Below are 14,111 nucleotides of genomic sequence, written 5' to 3'. Positions count from 1 at the left end.
GAGATGGGGGGAAAGAAATCCTAAGTAATCTTAAAATCCTACTGTACTTTTGTTTTCAGAGTATTTGTTAGTAAATGTAGTTGGTTTAACTATTTTTTGTTACGTAAGTTTTCACAAATTTAATTGAATTCTCCTGTAGCTGGCAGACTGTTTGCATCTTCACATTTGGCATAGACCGAGAGCAAGAAATATTATTGCTGATAGTCTTTCATTTTGTGTTTACATCATGTTTTACAAGCTGCTCGGTTTTGAAAGAAGCTTGCTATAGCTTTCTACTAAGCAGGCTGTCAAAGGCTGAGTTCTTCCCTTCTAGGCTTTTTAATCTGTATACAAATAAACTTGTCATCCCACTGTCATAATGTACCATTGTAAAACGACAATACTAGCAAAATGGAGTTGGGGCTTAATACCTTATTTCTTCTAACATTTTAAGAAACGTCTGTTACAAGAAGATATTTGCTCAGTAGGGCAGTTTTAGATAAGTTGCTTTTAAAAAAATCATTTCTAAACATGAATGTTATTCACAGCTCATCCGAATTCCTTCACGAACAAGAAAAAATTGAGATAAGGAACTTTACTTAAATTTGTCCTTCTTTACATTGCCCACGTGAGTGTTCTGAATTGCATCTAGATAGCTGCTGCTTTGTCTAGTTTGTAATCACAGAATCACAGAATTTTCAAGGTTGGAAAAGACCTAAAAGATCATCCAGTCCAACCATCACCGATACTTCTCAGCTAAATCATATCCCTCAACGTAACATCCAAACATTTCTTGAACACCCCCACAGTCGGTGACTCCACCACCTCCCTGGGCAGTGCATTCCAGTGCCTGACTACCCTTTCCGAGAAGTAGTACTTCCTAATGTCCAGGCCGAATCTCCCCTGGTGCAGCTTGAAACCATTGCCTCTAGTTCTATCACTGTCTACACAAGAGAAGAGGCCGACCCCTAGCTCACTAGGAAGTTATAGAGAGCTATAAGGTCTCCCCTTAGCCTCCTCTAATCCTATTGCTCTGTAAAACACTCAGAACTGAATCATTACTTGCTAAAGTCTACGTACTTGAATTCTTTGGAAATACAGGGAAATGCCTCTTTATATCTTGCTATCAGGGAGAGTTCTTCGCATAGTTGTTTTTTTTTTTTAATTATTTTTGAAGCCTCAAAGAGCACCTCTAAAGTACGAAAACATTCCTGAAAATCTCCTTGATCTTTGTAGATGGACTTTCTTCTGCTGATCCTAGCTCTGATTGGAACGCACCGGCAGAAGAGTGGGGAAACTGGGTAGATGAAGAAAAAGTTACTTCTGTTCCACAGCCTGAAGAGGCATTATCTGATGTTCACAAGGTAAAAGGTGATATTTTCTCCTTAACACCAAGACTTTGCCCTTACCACTGCCGTTTCTTAAAGCAACTTAAAGGTGATGATAAAGGTAATCTCTCATCTCCTTTACCCTGATAAGAACATCGTAATTTTGTTAATGTGTAAAGATGGATGTTGCTAATAGGTAAAATAGAAACCAGTCAATTAGCTATGCGTCAAATCTTGCTGTCCCACCATAATGCAAGGTATTACCTTTCATTGTGTACTAATCAAGGATTTGGATCTCTCCTCATAAACACTTCTCAATGTTGGTTTTTTTTTGGTGTGAAAAGCAGCATTTCTGTGCCACCAGTCCATTGTTCTCTGCTGCATTTTTCATTCCCAGCTCCTGTATTTCTGCTTTTAGAGTGTGTATAAAGAATGTGGTCTTCCCAAAATGAACAGATAAGATTTGTTTCCAGTTTTATGGGTAGTTGCAGGCCTTGCAGCTGGTAATTTATGTATAGCATATAGTAAGGATATTTAATATCTTATTTCTATATTGTAGGCTTTAGATAACGAAAGAGAAAAAGCAGAGCCAGTTCTTCAGAGTTCTACAAGTGGGAAGTCCAAGAAAAAGAAGAAGAAAAAGAAGAAGCAAGGTGAAGAAGCTAATTCTCCTTCACAGGTAAATGGAGTAAGATCAGTTTGTGAGGAATTCACAAAATCAGAGAAGATGAATTATTTGTTGTGAAGTCTACTACTCTTTTGCATGAGAGATTAATTTGTCAGCATTTCCTTTAATTTGATTAAGTCTATGAATTGACTGGTAAACACATTGTAGTTCTGCTGGATTTATGGAAACACGTTTATTGTATAAGTAGCAAAAGCAGGTTACTCTTGGCAGTCAAAGTGTGTTTGAATAGCTGAAAACAAGTACTTTTCAAGTAGGAAAAATCTTTTGTCAGGGCATGCTTAGAATACATCCTGCTTTTCTTCCTGTGGTGGCAGCCATTCATAACTTATGTTCTTCACAAAAAAGGGAATTCTCAGTTGAATCTGGCTGGATAGGTAAATTAGAGGGGGGAAGGCAGTACTTCAGTCATACTTACTTTGGATTTGCTTCTTGTGGTTGTCATGTTTTTAGTCTGAGATTGTCTCATCACAACAATTGTAAAAGATAATTCCTATCGAGAGTCCTGGTTAAATATCAAATATTAAAAGACTTCCATTTCCCCTCCCCCTCCCACTTGGTAGGACACTGAGGAACTGGACAGAGAAGCTGGAGAGGAATTTCACGAGGATACCTCAAAAGCTAAACCACAGCAGGAAATAGCTTTTTCTCTGAAGACCATAAGTACTAGTGAACCAGCTAAGGTAGGAAGACAAAATTGTGTGATTTCTGATTTTGAAACGTTTAAGATGTACCGAAACATTAATTTGTGTATGGTGGTGTTACTGTAAGAATACTGCTTTGAATTACTTTTATTAATATGAAGGTGATCGAGAGGTTGAAGTTACTAAGTACAGGTCAGTTATGAGTTTTCAAAAGAGGCATCCACTCTGAAAAACAATATTTGCTAAAACAGTAGTCTTCTTCTTGACTTTCAGGGTTGGATTTTTTCATTTCTTTGAATAAATGGCTAAAACTTTGAAATCTGAGAACCTAAGAATAAATAGGTAAGGGTACAAGACTATAATCTTAGCATATTTTTTGGCTTCTTTGCAAACAAGATACAGTAAGTTGGTAAATCTTTATTCTGAGTTGTCATTAAACCAGTTCACAAATGGACTGTTTGCTTTGGCTCGCAGTTTAAACATATACACAGAATACGAGTTCTTTAATCTTTCTCCAAATAGATCTGCTAGGTAGTGTTGTCCCCCCAGCATCACACTTCAGGAAGGAGTAAAAGGAGTAAAATAGTCAATATTTCTGATAGTATTTTGTACTCCATAAGGAACAAACAGGACCAGTGAGATGGTACCTCAGAATATTGAGGTTTTTCATTTCAGCAAGTAAGCATTTGTTATTAAAGATACTGGGCTCTTCAGATGTGAATCAAAATATTAGAATGGAGTCTTATATGAGAGGCTGCAGGTCAATAGAGAAATGCTGGAGAAACTACATGTTGAGAATGTATGACTTGAGAAACACTCTCAAACGTCAGCTCAGTTTCAGCAGACTACCTAGTTGCTTAGTAATTAAAACTAGTCCCAACTTAATGGTTAAACACCATCAGCTCTGTTGTAAGCCAGGACTGTGTACTGGCTGTTTTTTAGACTTAAGCAATCCTGTGGATGACCTGCCAGTTGTTTTCAAGACCCTTTGATATCAAATTTGGCTTTCCTGCAATTTCGCTTATGCTAAGTGGTTTTCTGATGTTTTTTTACTTCCTCATTACAAAAAGTTTTAGAAGTAGTCTTTAACTGAAGACTGAAATGGATGACCTGAGTTTCTGACAGAGATGATCTCTTCTTGAGCAAATATTTTGGTTGCTGAGAAGCAAATACAAGGAAAAGGAACATGAGAACTAAATATGAGAGAAATAAAACTGAGTACACAAAGTAGTTACTCAGAATATCATAGAGTCACAAAAGTTGGAAACCTACAAGATCATCTAGTTCAGCTGTCCTCCCATTACCATTGCTACCATAAGCCACTAAACCATATCTCATAGCTCCTCATCCAGATGTCTCTTGAATACTGCCAGGAACAGCGATTCCACCACCTCCCTGGGCAGCCATTCCAGTGCCTGACCACTCTCTGAGAGGAAAAAGTCTAACCTAAACCTCCTCTGGTACAACTTGTGGCCTAATGAAGACCAGAAACAGACACTGAGCACTTTTTCCTTTTTTTAATTTGGTAATAGTTTTCCACATAGTGCATTCCCTTATTATACATTAGGCTGCACATGCTAAGAAAACCGCCAGTATATTTTGTCAGAAGGTACAATTCTCAAAGGATCATAGGATCATAGAATATTTAGACTTGAAAGGGACCTCTGAAGGTCATCTAGTCCAACTCCCCTGCAATGCACAAGGACACCACATCTAGAGCAGGTTGCCCAGGGCCTGATCCAGCCTCACCTTGGAAGTCTCAAAGGATGGGGCATCAAACAATCTGTTGTAGTGACTAACCACTGTCACTGTGGATATTTTCCTTATATCTAACTTAATTCTACCTTCCCTGTGCTTGAAGCCATTTCCCCTTGCTCTGTCACCACAGATGCTGCTGAAGAGTCTTACATCAAGAGACTGATGGAAATCTTTCATTTGTAACAGTTTGGAGATGGCAGCTATAATTAACATTACGCTGTGTGTGACAGTAGCTTCCTTATCAGACTTGTATCAGCTGTGCAGCAAACTTCTCTATCATAAAAGATTACAGAAATTTATGTATGATGTAAGCAATTTTTTTCTGCATTAATGATGACGATGCTATAAACTGATAACAATAATCTCAGACCTGTGTGCATCTGCACTGAGTACTGGATGTAGACATACCATTATGCTCTGATAGTTTCACACTGTTGCTGTCGTGGCACAACTGCAGCTATGGCTTCTAAATAATGTCCTGAGGTTTGTTACTTGACCGATGCTCGATTTTATTGGAATATATTGTTATCTGAAGCCTTTTTGTCAGTGGTTTCCCTGCTGTGGGATCATGTAGTAATTTTTTTTTGCTCTGACTTTCCTACTGAAATGTCTTTTTTTGTTTTTACTTCAAGTTCTGTTTTACTGCACTTTAAATCCCTTAGGTGCTACCCCATAAGCTACAGTTACAGTTCAGCTCTCTGGTGGCAACCTTCAAAATAGAACAGATAATTGGAAATTTTTTAGTCATACAATTGAACCTAACCAGCTTGCCTTGAAACAAAACATGTATATCAGTGACTTCCATATGCTCTGAATATGTATTCTAGTATCTTTTTAGGCTTTTAGTGACTTAGGGATTGTTTCTCCCTTTCTTTACATGTCATGATGTTTTTTGTTGTTTGTTTTTTATTAAGAGGAATTAGTTTGTGTGGCTTTGCTTGTATGCAACTAAAAGTTTTGGCACTAGATGGCAGTCAGCGTTGCAGCCTTGATTTGAATTTTAAGGGCTTTTAATACTGGTTTAATTTTTCAATGCCATCTTCCCAGTAGCTGCTAAGTAGTAGTATAAGAACGTGTAAGAAAACCTTACTGATGTATAGCATGGTAAACTTTTGGGAAATTGTATTCTTTCTTTCCAATAGCCTGAGGAGGCTCCTTCTCTTGCTGTTTCTACTGAGCCATCTGTAATTGTATCAGAGAGTGATTCTGTCAAGATTGCTTCCCAAGTGCCACAGATGCTGCAAGAGACAGATGTTTCTAGTCCCAGTATTAAGCAAAACAGTGTGCCTCCTCCCCAGAGTAAGTATGTCAGTACAGTCCTTTGGTCTGGATTTAGGGTGTGGCTTTTTGTGAGTTGTTGGTTTTTTTTTCCATAGAATTTGTATAGTCAGTGCTTTGCCTTGGGGTTTGGGTGTAGGGTAGCACATCAGCTATGTATGCATGTATTTTAGGTATGGATCTTGTGATATTATAGCTTTCGCTTAAGTAGTTTGGCAAATGTCCTTTTGCCATGAAGAAAAACGAACTCTGTATGCTTGAACGACTGAAAACATTTGTTGGCCTTGTCTGATCCTTGACAGACATTTGGCTGCACTACTCACCATCAGGACTGGAGTTCTGTGCTGTAACTAAGCAGCTAATATGTCAATATTCTGCTTTTTGCTCTGGTTCTGAAGTAGGAGGGAGGGCTTTTGTGACTAATTCCAGCCTTGGCGATTCAGAAGAATATCTTCTGTTCTACAGATAAAATATTTCACCTGACTTACTACTACTGGCAGCCAGCATGTTTTAAGGCTATCTATTTTAATAAAATTACACTGCTGCTTTACTTGATTCTGGGTAGCGTGTAACCACAGCTAAATACAGTTCATTATTTTAAACACTAATCTTCTGACATGTAAGTGTTGTGGGATCATCATGGAAAGGCTTAGCTTGGAAGGGGCCTTAAAACCCATCTAATTCCAACCCCTCCACCATAGGCAGAGCTGCCACCAACGTGGTCAGGCTGCCCAGAGCCCCATCCTGCCTGGCCTTGAATACCTCCAAGGAAGGGAGTCAGTGGTTAAAATCCTATGGAAGTGAACAGTTAATGTTGTGTGCACTTAGATTATTTCTAGTTAATAATAGTAATGGTTTGTCATGTTCTGTATTATTGGATGGGTTACGCTACAGAAAATCTTTCATTTTATTATTTATGGCTTTAAAAAAAAAAGTAATAAAAATAGGTTGGAGTGTTGGCAGGTTTTGTTTTAGAGACACTTCAAATTAGCCTGTTTGGTACAACAGATAAGCGGTAGTCTCCCTCAAAAATGATGCTTGTTGCTTTGTCTTAACATAGGATGTAAACATGAGTATTCTGAAAGTCTATCTAACTGTTCTCAGTTGTGACTCTGTAGTTATGTTCTATTTTCTAGCAAAGTCTGAAGAAAGCTGGGAATCCCCCAAACAAGTTAAAAAGAAGAAAAAAGCAAGGAGGGAAACGTGAACTTGCTGAGATGGACATGCGTTGCTGAATACTGTCATGAAGATTATGCTGTTTATGCAATAATTTGTGAACATGTACAGAATTTTATATAAGTTTCAAACAATTTTTAAAAACAGAACTGCTGTGAACACACACATCTTCAAAAAGGAATCAAAGGAGAGTAACTTTATAATATAGAAAACAGAACGTGCTACAAGACATTCTGAAGAGTCTGTTTTTCCAACTTTTGGAGAGAGATCTTAATTAAAATAAGAACTGGTTTTACAACACAGTGCCCTGTTTACAACAGATTATATTCTCATCTACTGCTGCGGATAAAAGGTTAATTTCAAGGAAGGGTTTTCTGTAAAAACAATATTTGTCTGTACAGTAGTGGGTGTTTCTTGCCTCTCTTGTGGGTGATGCAGTAGAAGCACAGAATGTCAACCATTTGAATTTGTTTCATGCCTAAATCAAAGTGCTTTGACTTAACATGTACTCTGCCATATCCTTACAGTAAGTTGGTTAGCGAGTCTGCTAGCTATTGCAGGAGTCACAAATGCAAATCGTAACCATTTGTACAAGTCAGGCCTTCGTGGCTTGTATACGAAGTTAACACAATAAAACTACTTTGGGTTACAAGTTTGAGAATGTGATTTGAAACGTAAGTATGGTCCATGAAGTTATTTTTGATAATGTCTCTTACCTTACTTGAAATGTTGAAGATAACCATATATATATTGTTAAGAACGCAGTCACTTGCATAAAAATCGGTTTTTCTGCTTTGTTCGCTGTAGTTCTCGGTTGATTCAAATTCCCATCCAAAACTGTAACACTTTGAACTCCTAAAATCGTGCAAGGAATTGAGATCAGGTGTTCTCTTCCCTTGAAACTTTATTCATTTACCGCACCCAGTTCTCTCTTGTTCTCTACTGCTAAAGCTCAAAATAAGGTGAACTTCTTTCACTCGGCAAATTATGTGGGATTTTGCTGACCTGTTGGAGAACTGCAGTGGCTTCAGACAGCTTTAATTGACATCAGCAAGACCAGTTATCAGGAACACGTCCTCTTTTTTTTTTTACTGCCTTAACCTGTAGTGTGTAGAATTTTCTGGACTTCTGAACAGGAGTTTGTGTTTTTATAAAAAAAATAAAAGACAGACGTTAACTCAAGTATAGCAGTTATGAAAAATAAAGAACATTTCCTGCTTGAAACTGTTAATTAAAATGGTGTTTAAGATGTGTTGTCATTTTCAGGCACTGTGTAACTACGTGGTAACGACCTGACAGCTGTGTTTGTGTCTGTAAGGTGCATGCCCAGCCATGGGACACTGTAAATAACCTTTACAACAAACTGATGCAGAGGGTGATTAGCATCACCTGCTGGCATTCATAGAGAAGCCGAGATGTCTCTAGGTGATTGACTTCTGGTTTTGTACCATGAGCAGAATTGTTAACAGCTACAACATGCAGTACTGCTCAACACTTTGCTGTCTTACTGTACTGAGCTGCAGTTCGGCACTGCTGCAGGATGAGATTAGTTAATTAAACGAGCTGGTTTTACTAGTACTGAAAATGCACCTTGCTGGTGGTCAACTTTGCCAATAAATGAATACTAATTTGCACAGGTATTGATGCCTGTGTATCAGGAGCAGGTGACCTCTAAACCCGCTTGTCAGAATAAATTCAGCATATAACTAGTACTCATTAATTTGTTGGGGAGATAAAGCCTGATGCTCATGGCTGTCAGGCAGGACTCGTAAGCTAAATAGAGAGCTGAGGTACAGTTTTCAAGGAGTATCTGAAGGCAGACACAAATGGGATGTTACAAAATCATACGGAGTTGTATGTGTGTAAATAATATTTTAGTTTTACGTTTTCTTGGCTAGAGAGCGCCCTTTGAATTCAGGTTTGTAATGTACTTTCAGAAAGGTCTCTTTCCAATCTGTATGTTGTGCGATGGGCTGCTCTTGGAGGTGACAGGGAGGGAGGGACCGTCCCAGGGAAGAGTCAGTGCGTACAGCTGGGTTCTGGTCTCTTCAGGGCACAGTTGGTGATGTTCTTGGGTTCACACACTCATAGCTCTTGAAGAGCCTGTCTGGAAAAACAAAACTAGCAAACAAACACGGTAGGAACCCTGCTGGTAAACTGCTGCTCCCAAACAGGATGGTATCAATACATAGCCTTCCTTTCAAAACGTTGTTACCTATTGGGCAGCGCCTCTTACTGTTTTCTTACGGTTCGGTTTCCATGTCTTAGAAAGCGAACCTCGCTTTGTTTGACACTCATTGAAGAGGTAGTAACAGTATAGCATATTGTCTATGAATAGAAACTTGGTTATCTGTGTATTGTCGTGTTCCTATGACTCAAGCAACGGTTACTCTTAATGATACACTGAATCCAGACTTTGGTACCGGCTTAGAAAAACACCATTTAAAGAAACAACAGCCTATTTTATTTTTTCTTTTCCTTTTTGTTGTTGAATGCATGGAATGGCTTCATAAATCCGACATGTTGGGGTTGGGTTTTTTTTTTTAAGTACTCTGGAATTATTTGTACGCGTAATTTAATCTTGTTGTGATGCTGTGTAATTGGGTACTCATGGCATATCTTCCTTTTGCGGGGACGGGGAGGTGTACAGAATTCATATGTGCTTGTTACGGAGGTAACCGCAACCTGTGCGTTGATTTGGAGGGGGATGGAAACTGTATTTCTGATGCCCTTTTAGAAGTCTAAAGAAAACGTGCGAGAGAAAAAGCACTACTTTGATATTGACGAAGAATGTACATATTAAAAACGTTTCAAACTTTATAGAAATACTTCTAGTACTGTTGTGTTGTAACCGAGTTGTATCTCCTTGGAAACTGCCTGATTCGCGGCTCCTCGCTGCCGGATTGTCCTGTGAAGGGAGGTTTGAGATAACAGCTGTGGGGTGATGCCAGAATACCTAATTTAAGCATTTAAACATTATTAACCTGTTAATCAAGAGGCTGGGTATGTGTCCAAAGACATATGCAGGCTTTGCTTCTGCTTTCAGAAGTCCCCATGGTTGGTTGCCTACAGTGGCTGCAGGTGGTGTTTTTGCAAGGAAGTGCCATTGCTGGAAGCTTAAATCTGCCCTAAATCCAGTCCTGCTGTCAGCAAGTTGTAATCATAAATGCCATCAGTTTGATGGCCTCTTCTGGCTGGTAATCTGCAAATCCTAAAAGCGAACCAGCATCTTTCTGAAGGTGGAAAAGATAGATCCCAAAACTCCCATTAGGGCTTATGAAGAGCTGCAGGCTACGTTCTGGATCATCTGCAAGCGATAAGTCATCTAGATATAAAACTGCCCTATTTCAAGCTGGAATTATTTTTCCGGTTTTATTTCGCTTGTTGCCTGCTAAGGAACAATGTTCAATTTCCTTGTTGCATCTGCACACTGTTATTAAGTATCTCTGTAAACTTTGTTGCTTTAAAAACTGAAAGAAAAACACTCCAAAGAGTTCAGCCTGTGTAGTTCACGTTCCTTTCTTCCCAGCCCTCACCTTTATTGCTTGATCTGTAGACAGCAAATCCTGAAGGGGTCCCAGCTGTGCTTTGTACTGGTGCTATTGCTGTGTGCTCGTCTAGAAAAGGAAGGGCCGATTGAGATAGTTAACACTCCATACATCATCACAATCTATGCCTTGTCAACTGAGGCGTATCAGAGATCCAGTACACGCAGAAACCTGTTTTCTTTATTCTTGGTTCACCTTGTTAGTTCCTTCTCTTGAGACTATGTGTGAATGGCGTGGTGATCTCATTGGACTGACTGTAAGCTTGAAGTATCCCAACATCAAAATCTTTCTGGCAAAAATGATTTTTCTCAGCTGTGATGTTTTCCTTCCAACTCTTCATCCAATCTTAAGGAGGAGGAAACACCCCTGAAATAGATCAGCAAAGCAGAGCTGGTAAGTGGTGAGTATTCTTCACACAGGAGCACTCCTGTGAGGTCACCCAGTGATGCATTGTCCAGTGTGCCCACTGAGCTGGACGCTGTGCCCAAAGGGAGGAATGCTGACCCCTGCTGAAGGTTGCCCACATAAAGCCTATAAAAAGGTTGCGTTGGAATGAACAGGGCTTTCCTTGACAAAATAATTATAATAATCAATTCTTCAGTTCCTGTACTGTTCAAACATCGTATTATGAACAGAAAACTTTCTGTATGCCTGTATTTCATTTGCTTGTGTGCTTGCAGAATGCACAAAGCACTTCTCCATAGCTGTGTTTTTTGACAGTCAAGTCCTGTGTGTGCTTCTCAAGGTTATTCTTTCCAGAGCATTAACTGTGAGTTTGGGGATTCCATCTCCTTTAAAACACCGTGTTTGTTTGCACTGTAAAGCAGCATGAAGTGTCCTCCTTGCAGCCACCAGCAGAGCTTATACGATCCTGAATTCCATAAGAATAATTCATCAGTATTTCTCCATTCTGGTGGAGGCATGGGACAAACACTACATGTCCATTAAAACAAAGGCTATAGTCCTGGCCCAGTGGATGTTTGCCAGGGACATCTGAAGACAGGATAGCTGCCTAAGGTAACTACTTTGAGTCAGCTGTTGCAAAAAACGGTGCTGTGTTATCAGTGGTGTTTCATTTGACTGTTAAACTGTTTTGCTCTGAACTTGCTTTAGTGATGGTGGTGTTTCGCCTGGCTGGAAAACTGGAGTATCTCGAGGTCTTGGAAAATTTTTCAGATATTTTCTCCTGCAATGACAGCTTGAGGGAACTGGGCTTGTTTAGCTTGGAGAACAGAAGGCTTCAGGGAGTCCTCATTGTGGCCTTTCAGTACTTGAAGGGAGCACATAAACAGGAGTGGAAACGATGGTTAAAATGGGTTGATAGCGACAGGACAAGGGGGAATGGTATTAAACTAAAACAGGAGAAATTAAGTTAGATACTGGGAGGATGTTTATCACACAGAGGGTGGTGACACACTGGAACAGGTTGCCCAAGAAGGTCGTGGATGCCCCACTCCCGGTGGCACCCAGGGCCAGGCTGGATGTGGCTCTGGGCAGCCTGGTCTGGTGGTTGGTGACCCTGCACATAGCAGGGTATTGAAAGTACGTGATCATTGTGGTCCTTTTCAACCCAGGCCATTCTATGATTCTGTGATTCTATGATTGTAGAGATTGCTGCCATTCATGTACACAAGGGTAATATCTAGGCAGTGATGTTGGGCAATTGTGCCACTCTGGCAAGGGAGCTGGAAAAGTCAATAATAGCAGGCTGTTAGCCAGCACTGGCAATGTATCCCCATACCACTGCCTCTATAGGGATATTTTGGAAGCAGACTGGCATGTGACCTCTATACTGATGCTGGTGTCTAAGGTCCATCTCTCATCACAACCTTTGTCTTCTGTGCCACGAAAGGGACAAGGCCAAGGATCTCAGACCTTGGCTTCAGCTGAACTCTTTGCATGAATAAGAATGTATTTAAGTGCTCTTCTGGCATGGGCTCAGTATGTTCAGCACTTGGTAGAATGGAGCTGGAAAATCAATACCGTTCTATTTTATGGTCATAGATTGAAGAGGTGCTGCTCAGAGTCATTCCAGTTGTGCAGCCTGCTAATGTAACAACTTTACAGTGTTTTAGGAGCGCTTCTTTAGCTAAGAGTTCTTTGCAGGCATGCAGAAAAGCAAATGTAGTGATTTTTAGGGGTTTCAAAACACTGAAGATTGCCCTGTCTTGAATATAAAAATACTTTGTAGGCTGTGGCAGAGACATGTGGCTGGAGGCTTCTGGAGTCAGGTGTGTCTGTGACAGTGGGGGCTGGTGTTTGCATATCCTGTATCTGCCATTCTGGATTTTCACAGTAACATCATCTGGACACCAGCTATGGGAAGCTAGAAGTGGTGTATATCATAAATAGTGTACATAGCACCAGAAAACAGTTCTTACTTGTTCATTGCTGGCTTGAAACGTTGAAACACTGAGTTGCCAAATAATGATATTTTGGCAGAATTATTTTGTTATTTACGATGTCTTTTGCTATACTAAGTGGAAGATGAAATATCAGGTATATTATTTCAACCTTAGTTCTGGCTTGAGGGATCTTAAGACGACATTTTAGTCATTTTTAGGAGCATGATGAAGAAAAGGGGTATCTTTGGTTGCTCTAATTGGAAGAACATAAACAACTTCATCTGTCTCTGTTTATAAGAGACAACATAAAACATACTGCACTAGAGAGCTTCAGTCTTGCGCACACCACAGAATTATAGGTGTTGGAAGGGACCTCTGGAGATCACCCAGCCCAAACCCCTGTTGCAACAGTTTTCTACAGCAAGGAAGCATCCGGGTGGGCTTTGAATATCTCCAGAGAAAGAGACTCCACAGCCTCTCTGAGCAACCTGTTCCAGTGCTCTGTCACTCTGACAGAAACAAGTTCTTTGTGTTAGAATGGAACTTCCTGTGTTCCAGTTTGTTCCTGTTGCCCCTTGTCCTACTACTGCACATCACTGAGAAGGTGTATCCCCCCCATCAACTTGTCTCCTGCACATTAGATGTTTACAAACAGTTATGAGATCCCCTCTCAGCCTTATTTTCTCCAGGCTGAAGAGACCCAGTTATCTCATCCATGTATATGTGTAGCCAGCATCGGTGGCTCATCTTCTGTAGCTTTCAATCTGGTTATCCTAGATGGATTTCCTGATACAAGAAAGAGATACGTTAATTGAAACCTCTCATTATGATGAACACCACTGCAAATTGTGTGGCATGCCCTTGAGTTTGCTCAAGTGAATGGCAATTTTCCAAGAGAGCAGGAGGAATAACTCCACAGATAATCAAAGAAATGATGGAGATGCTGTTTAGTTGCTTTAAACCTGTGTCCATTTTTTAATGCTCAGGTTTCTGGTGCATACAGTGTAATGTACAGATTAAGAAAGCACACCAGGGAAAGTCTGAGCAGGATCCAACTTTGGAACCTGAGTAACAGAAAAGATGAATCTAGGAAGTGTTTGCTTGTAAGTTATGGGCAGCAGTGAGGTGCAGTCATGGAATCTGTGGTGTTTTAGCTCTTCCTGACTGTACTTAGAAGTTGATGCTGGTTCCAGTAGGATGGAAGAAGATGCTCTGTCACACACAGGGGTTGATATTGAAAGGCAAAATGTTCATGTCACAAGGGAAAATAATACTGAGAATTATGCAAACAGAACATGGCTGATAATTAGAACTGGGGAGAGCATTTATTACTCCGCACTAACAAAAATAAAGATGTAAGCCTTCACAAG

At 40.0% G+C, this 14,111-nt stretch overlaps 1 protein-coding gene across 1 annotated transcript in view; it reads left to right on the top strand.

The window, feature by feature from the left end:
- MTDH (metadherin) overlaps positions 1-9,671 on the top strand; it is a 31,763-nt gene extending 22,092 nt beyond the window's left edge. The window contains exons 9-13 of the mRNA XM_072328523.1: positions 1,216-1,343; positions 1,867-1,986; positions 2,556-2,675; positions 5,537-5,693; positions 6,809-9,671. Of these exons, the coding sequence (XP_072184624.1) occupies positions 1,216-1,343; positions 1,867-1,986; positions 2,556-2,675; positions 5,537-5,693; positions 6,809-6,879 (596 nt within the window). The 3' untranslated portion in view covers positions 6,880-9,671. The remainder of the gene's footprint in view (positions 1-1,215; positions 1,344-1,866; positions 1,987-2,555; positions 2,676-5,536; positions 5,694-6,808) is intronic.
- The last annotated feature ends 4,440 nt before the right edge of the window (positions 9,672-14,111 follow it).

Source organism: Excalfactoria chinensis, chromosome 2 (assembly GCF_039878825.1).
Source record: "Excalfactoria chinensis isolate bCotChi1 chromosome 2, bCotChi1.hap2, whole genome shotgun sequence".
Taxonomy (NCBI): Eukaryota; Metazoa; Chordata; class Aves; order Galliformes; family Phasianidae; genus Excalfactoria; species Excalfactoria chinensis.
Note: the sequence above shows the minus strand (reverse complement) of the source record. Positions and strands in the feature narration are given on the sequence as shown.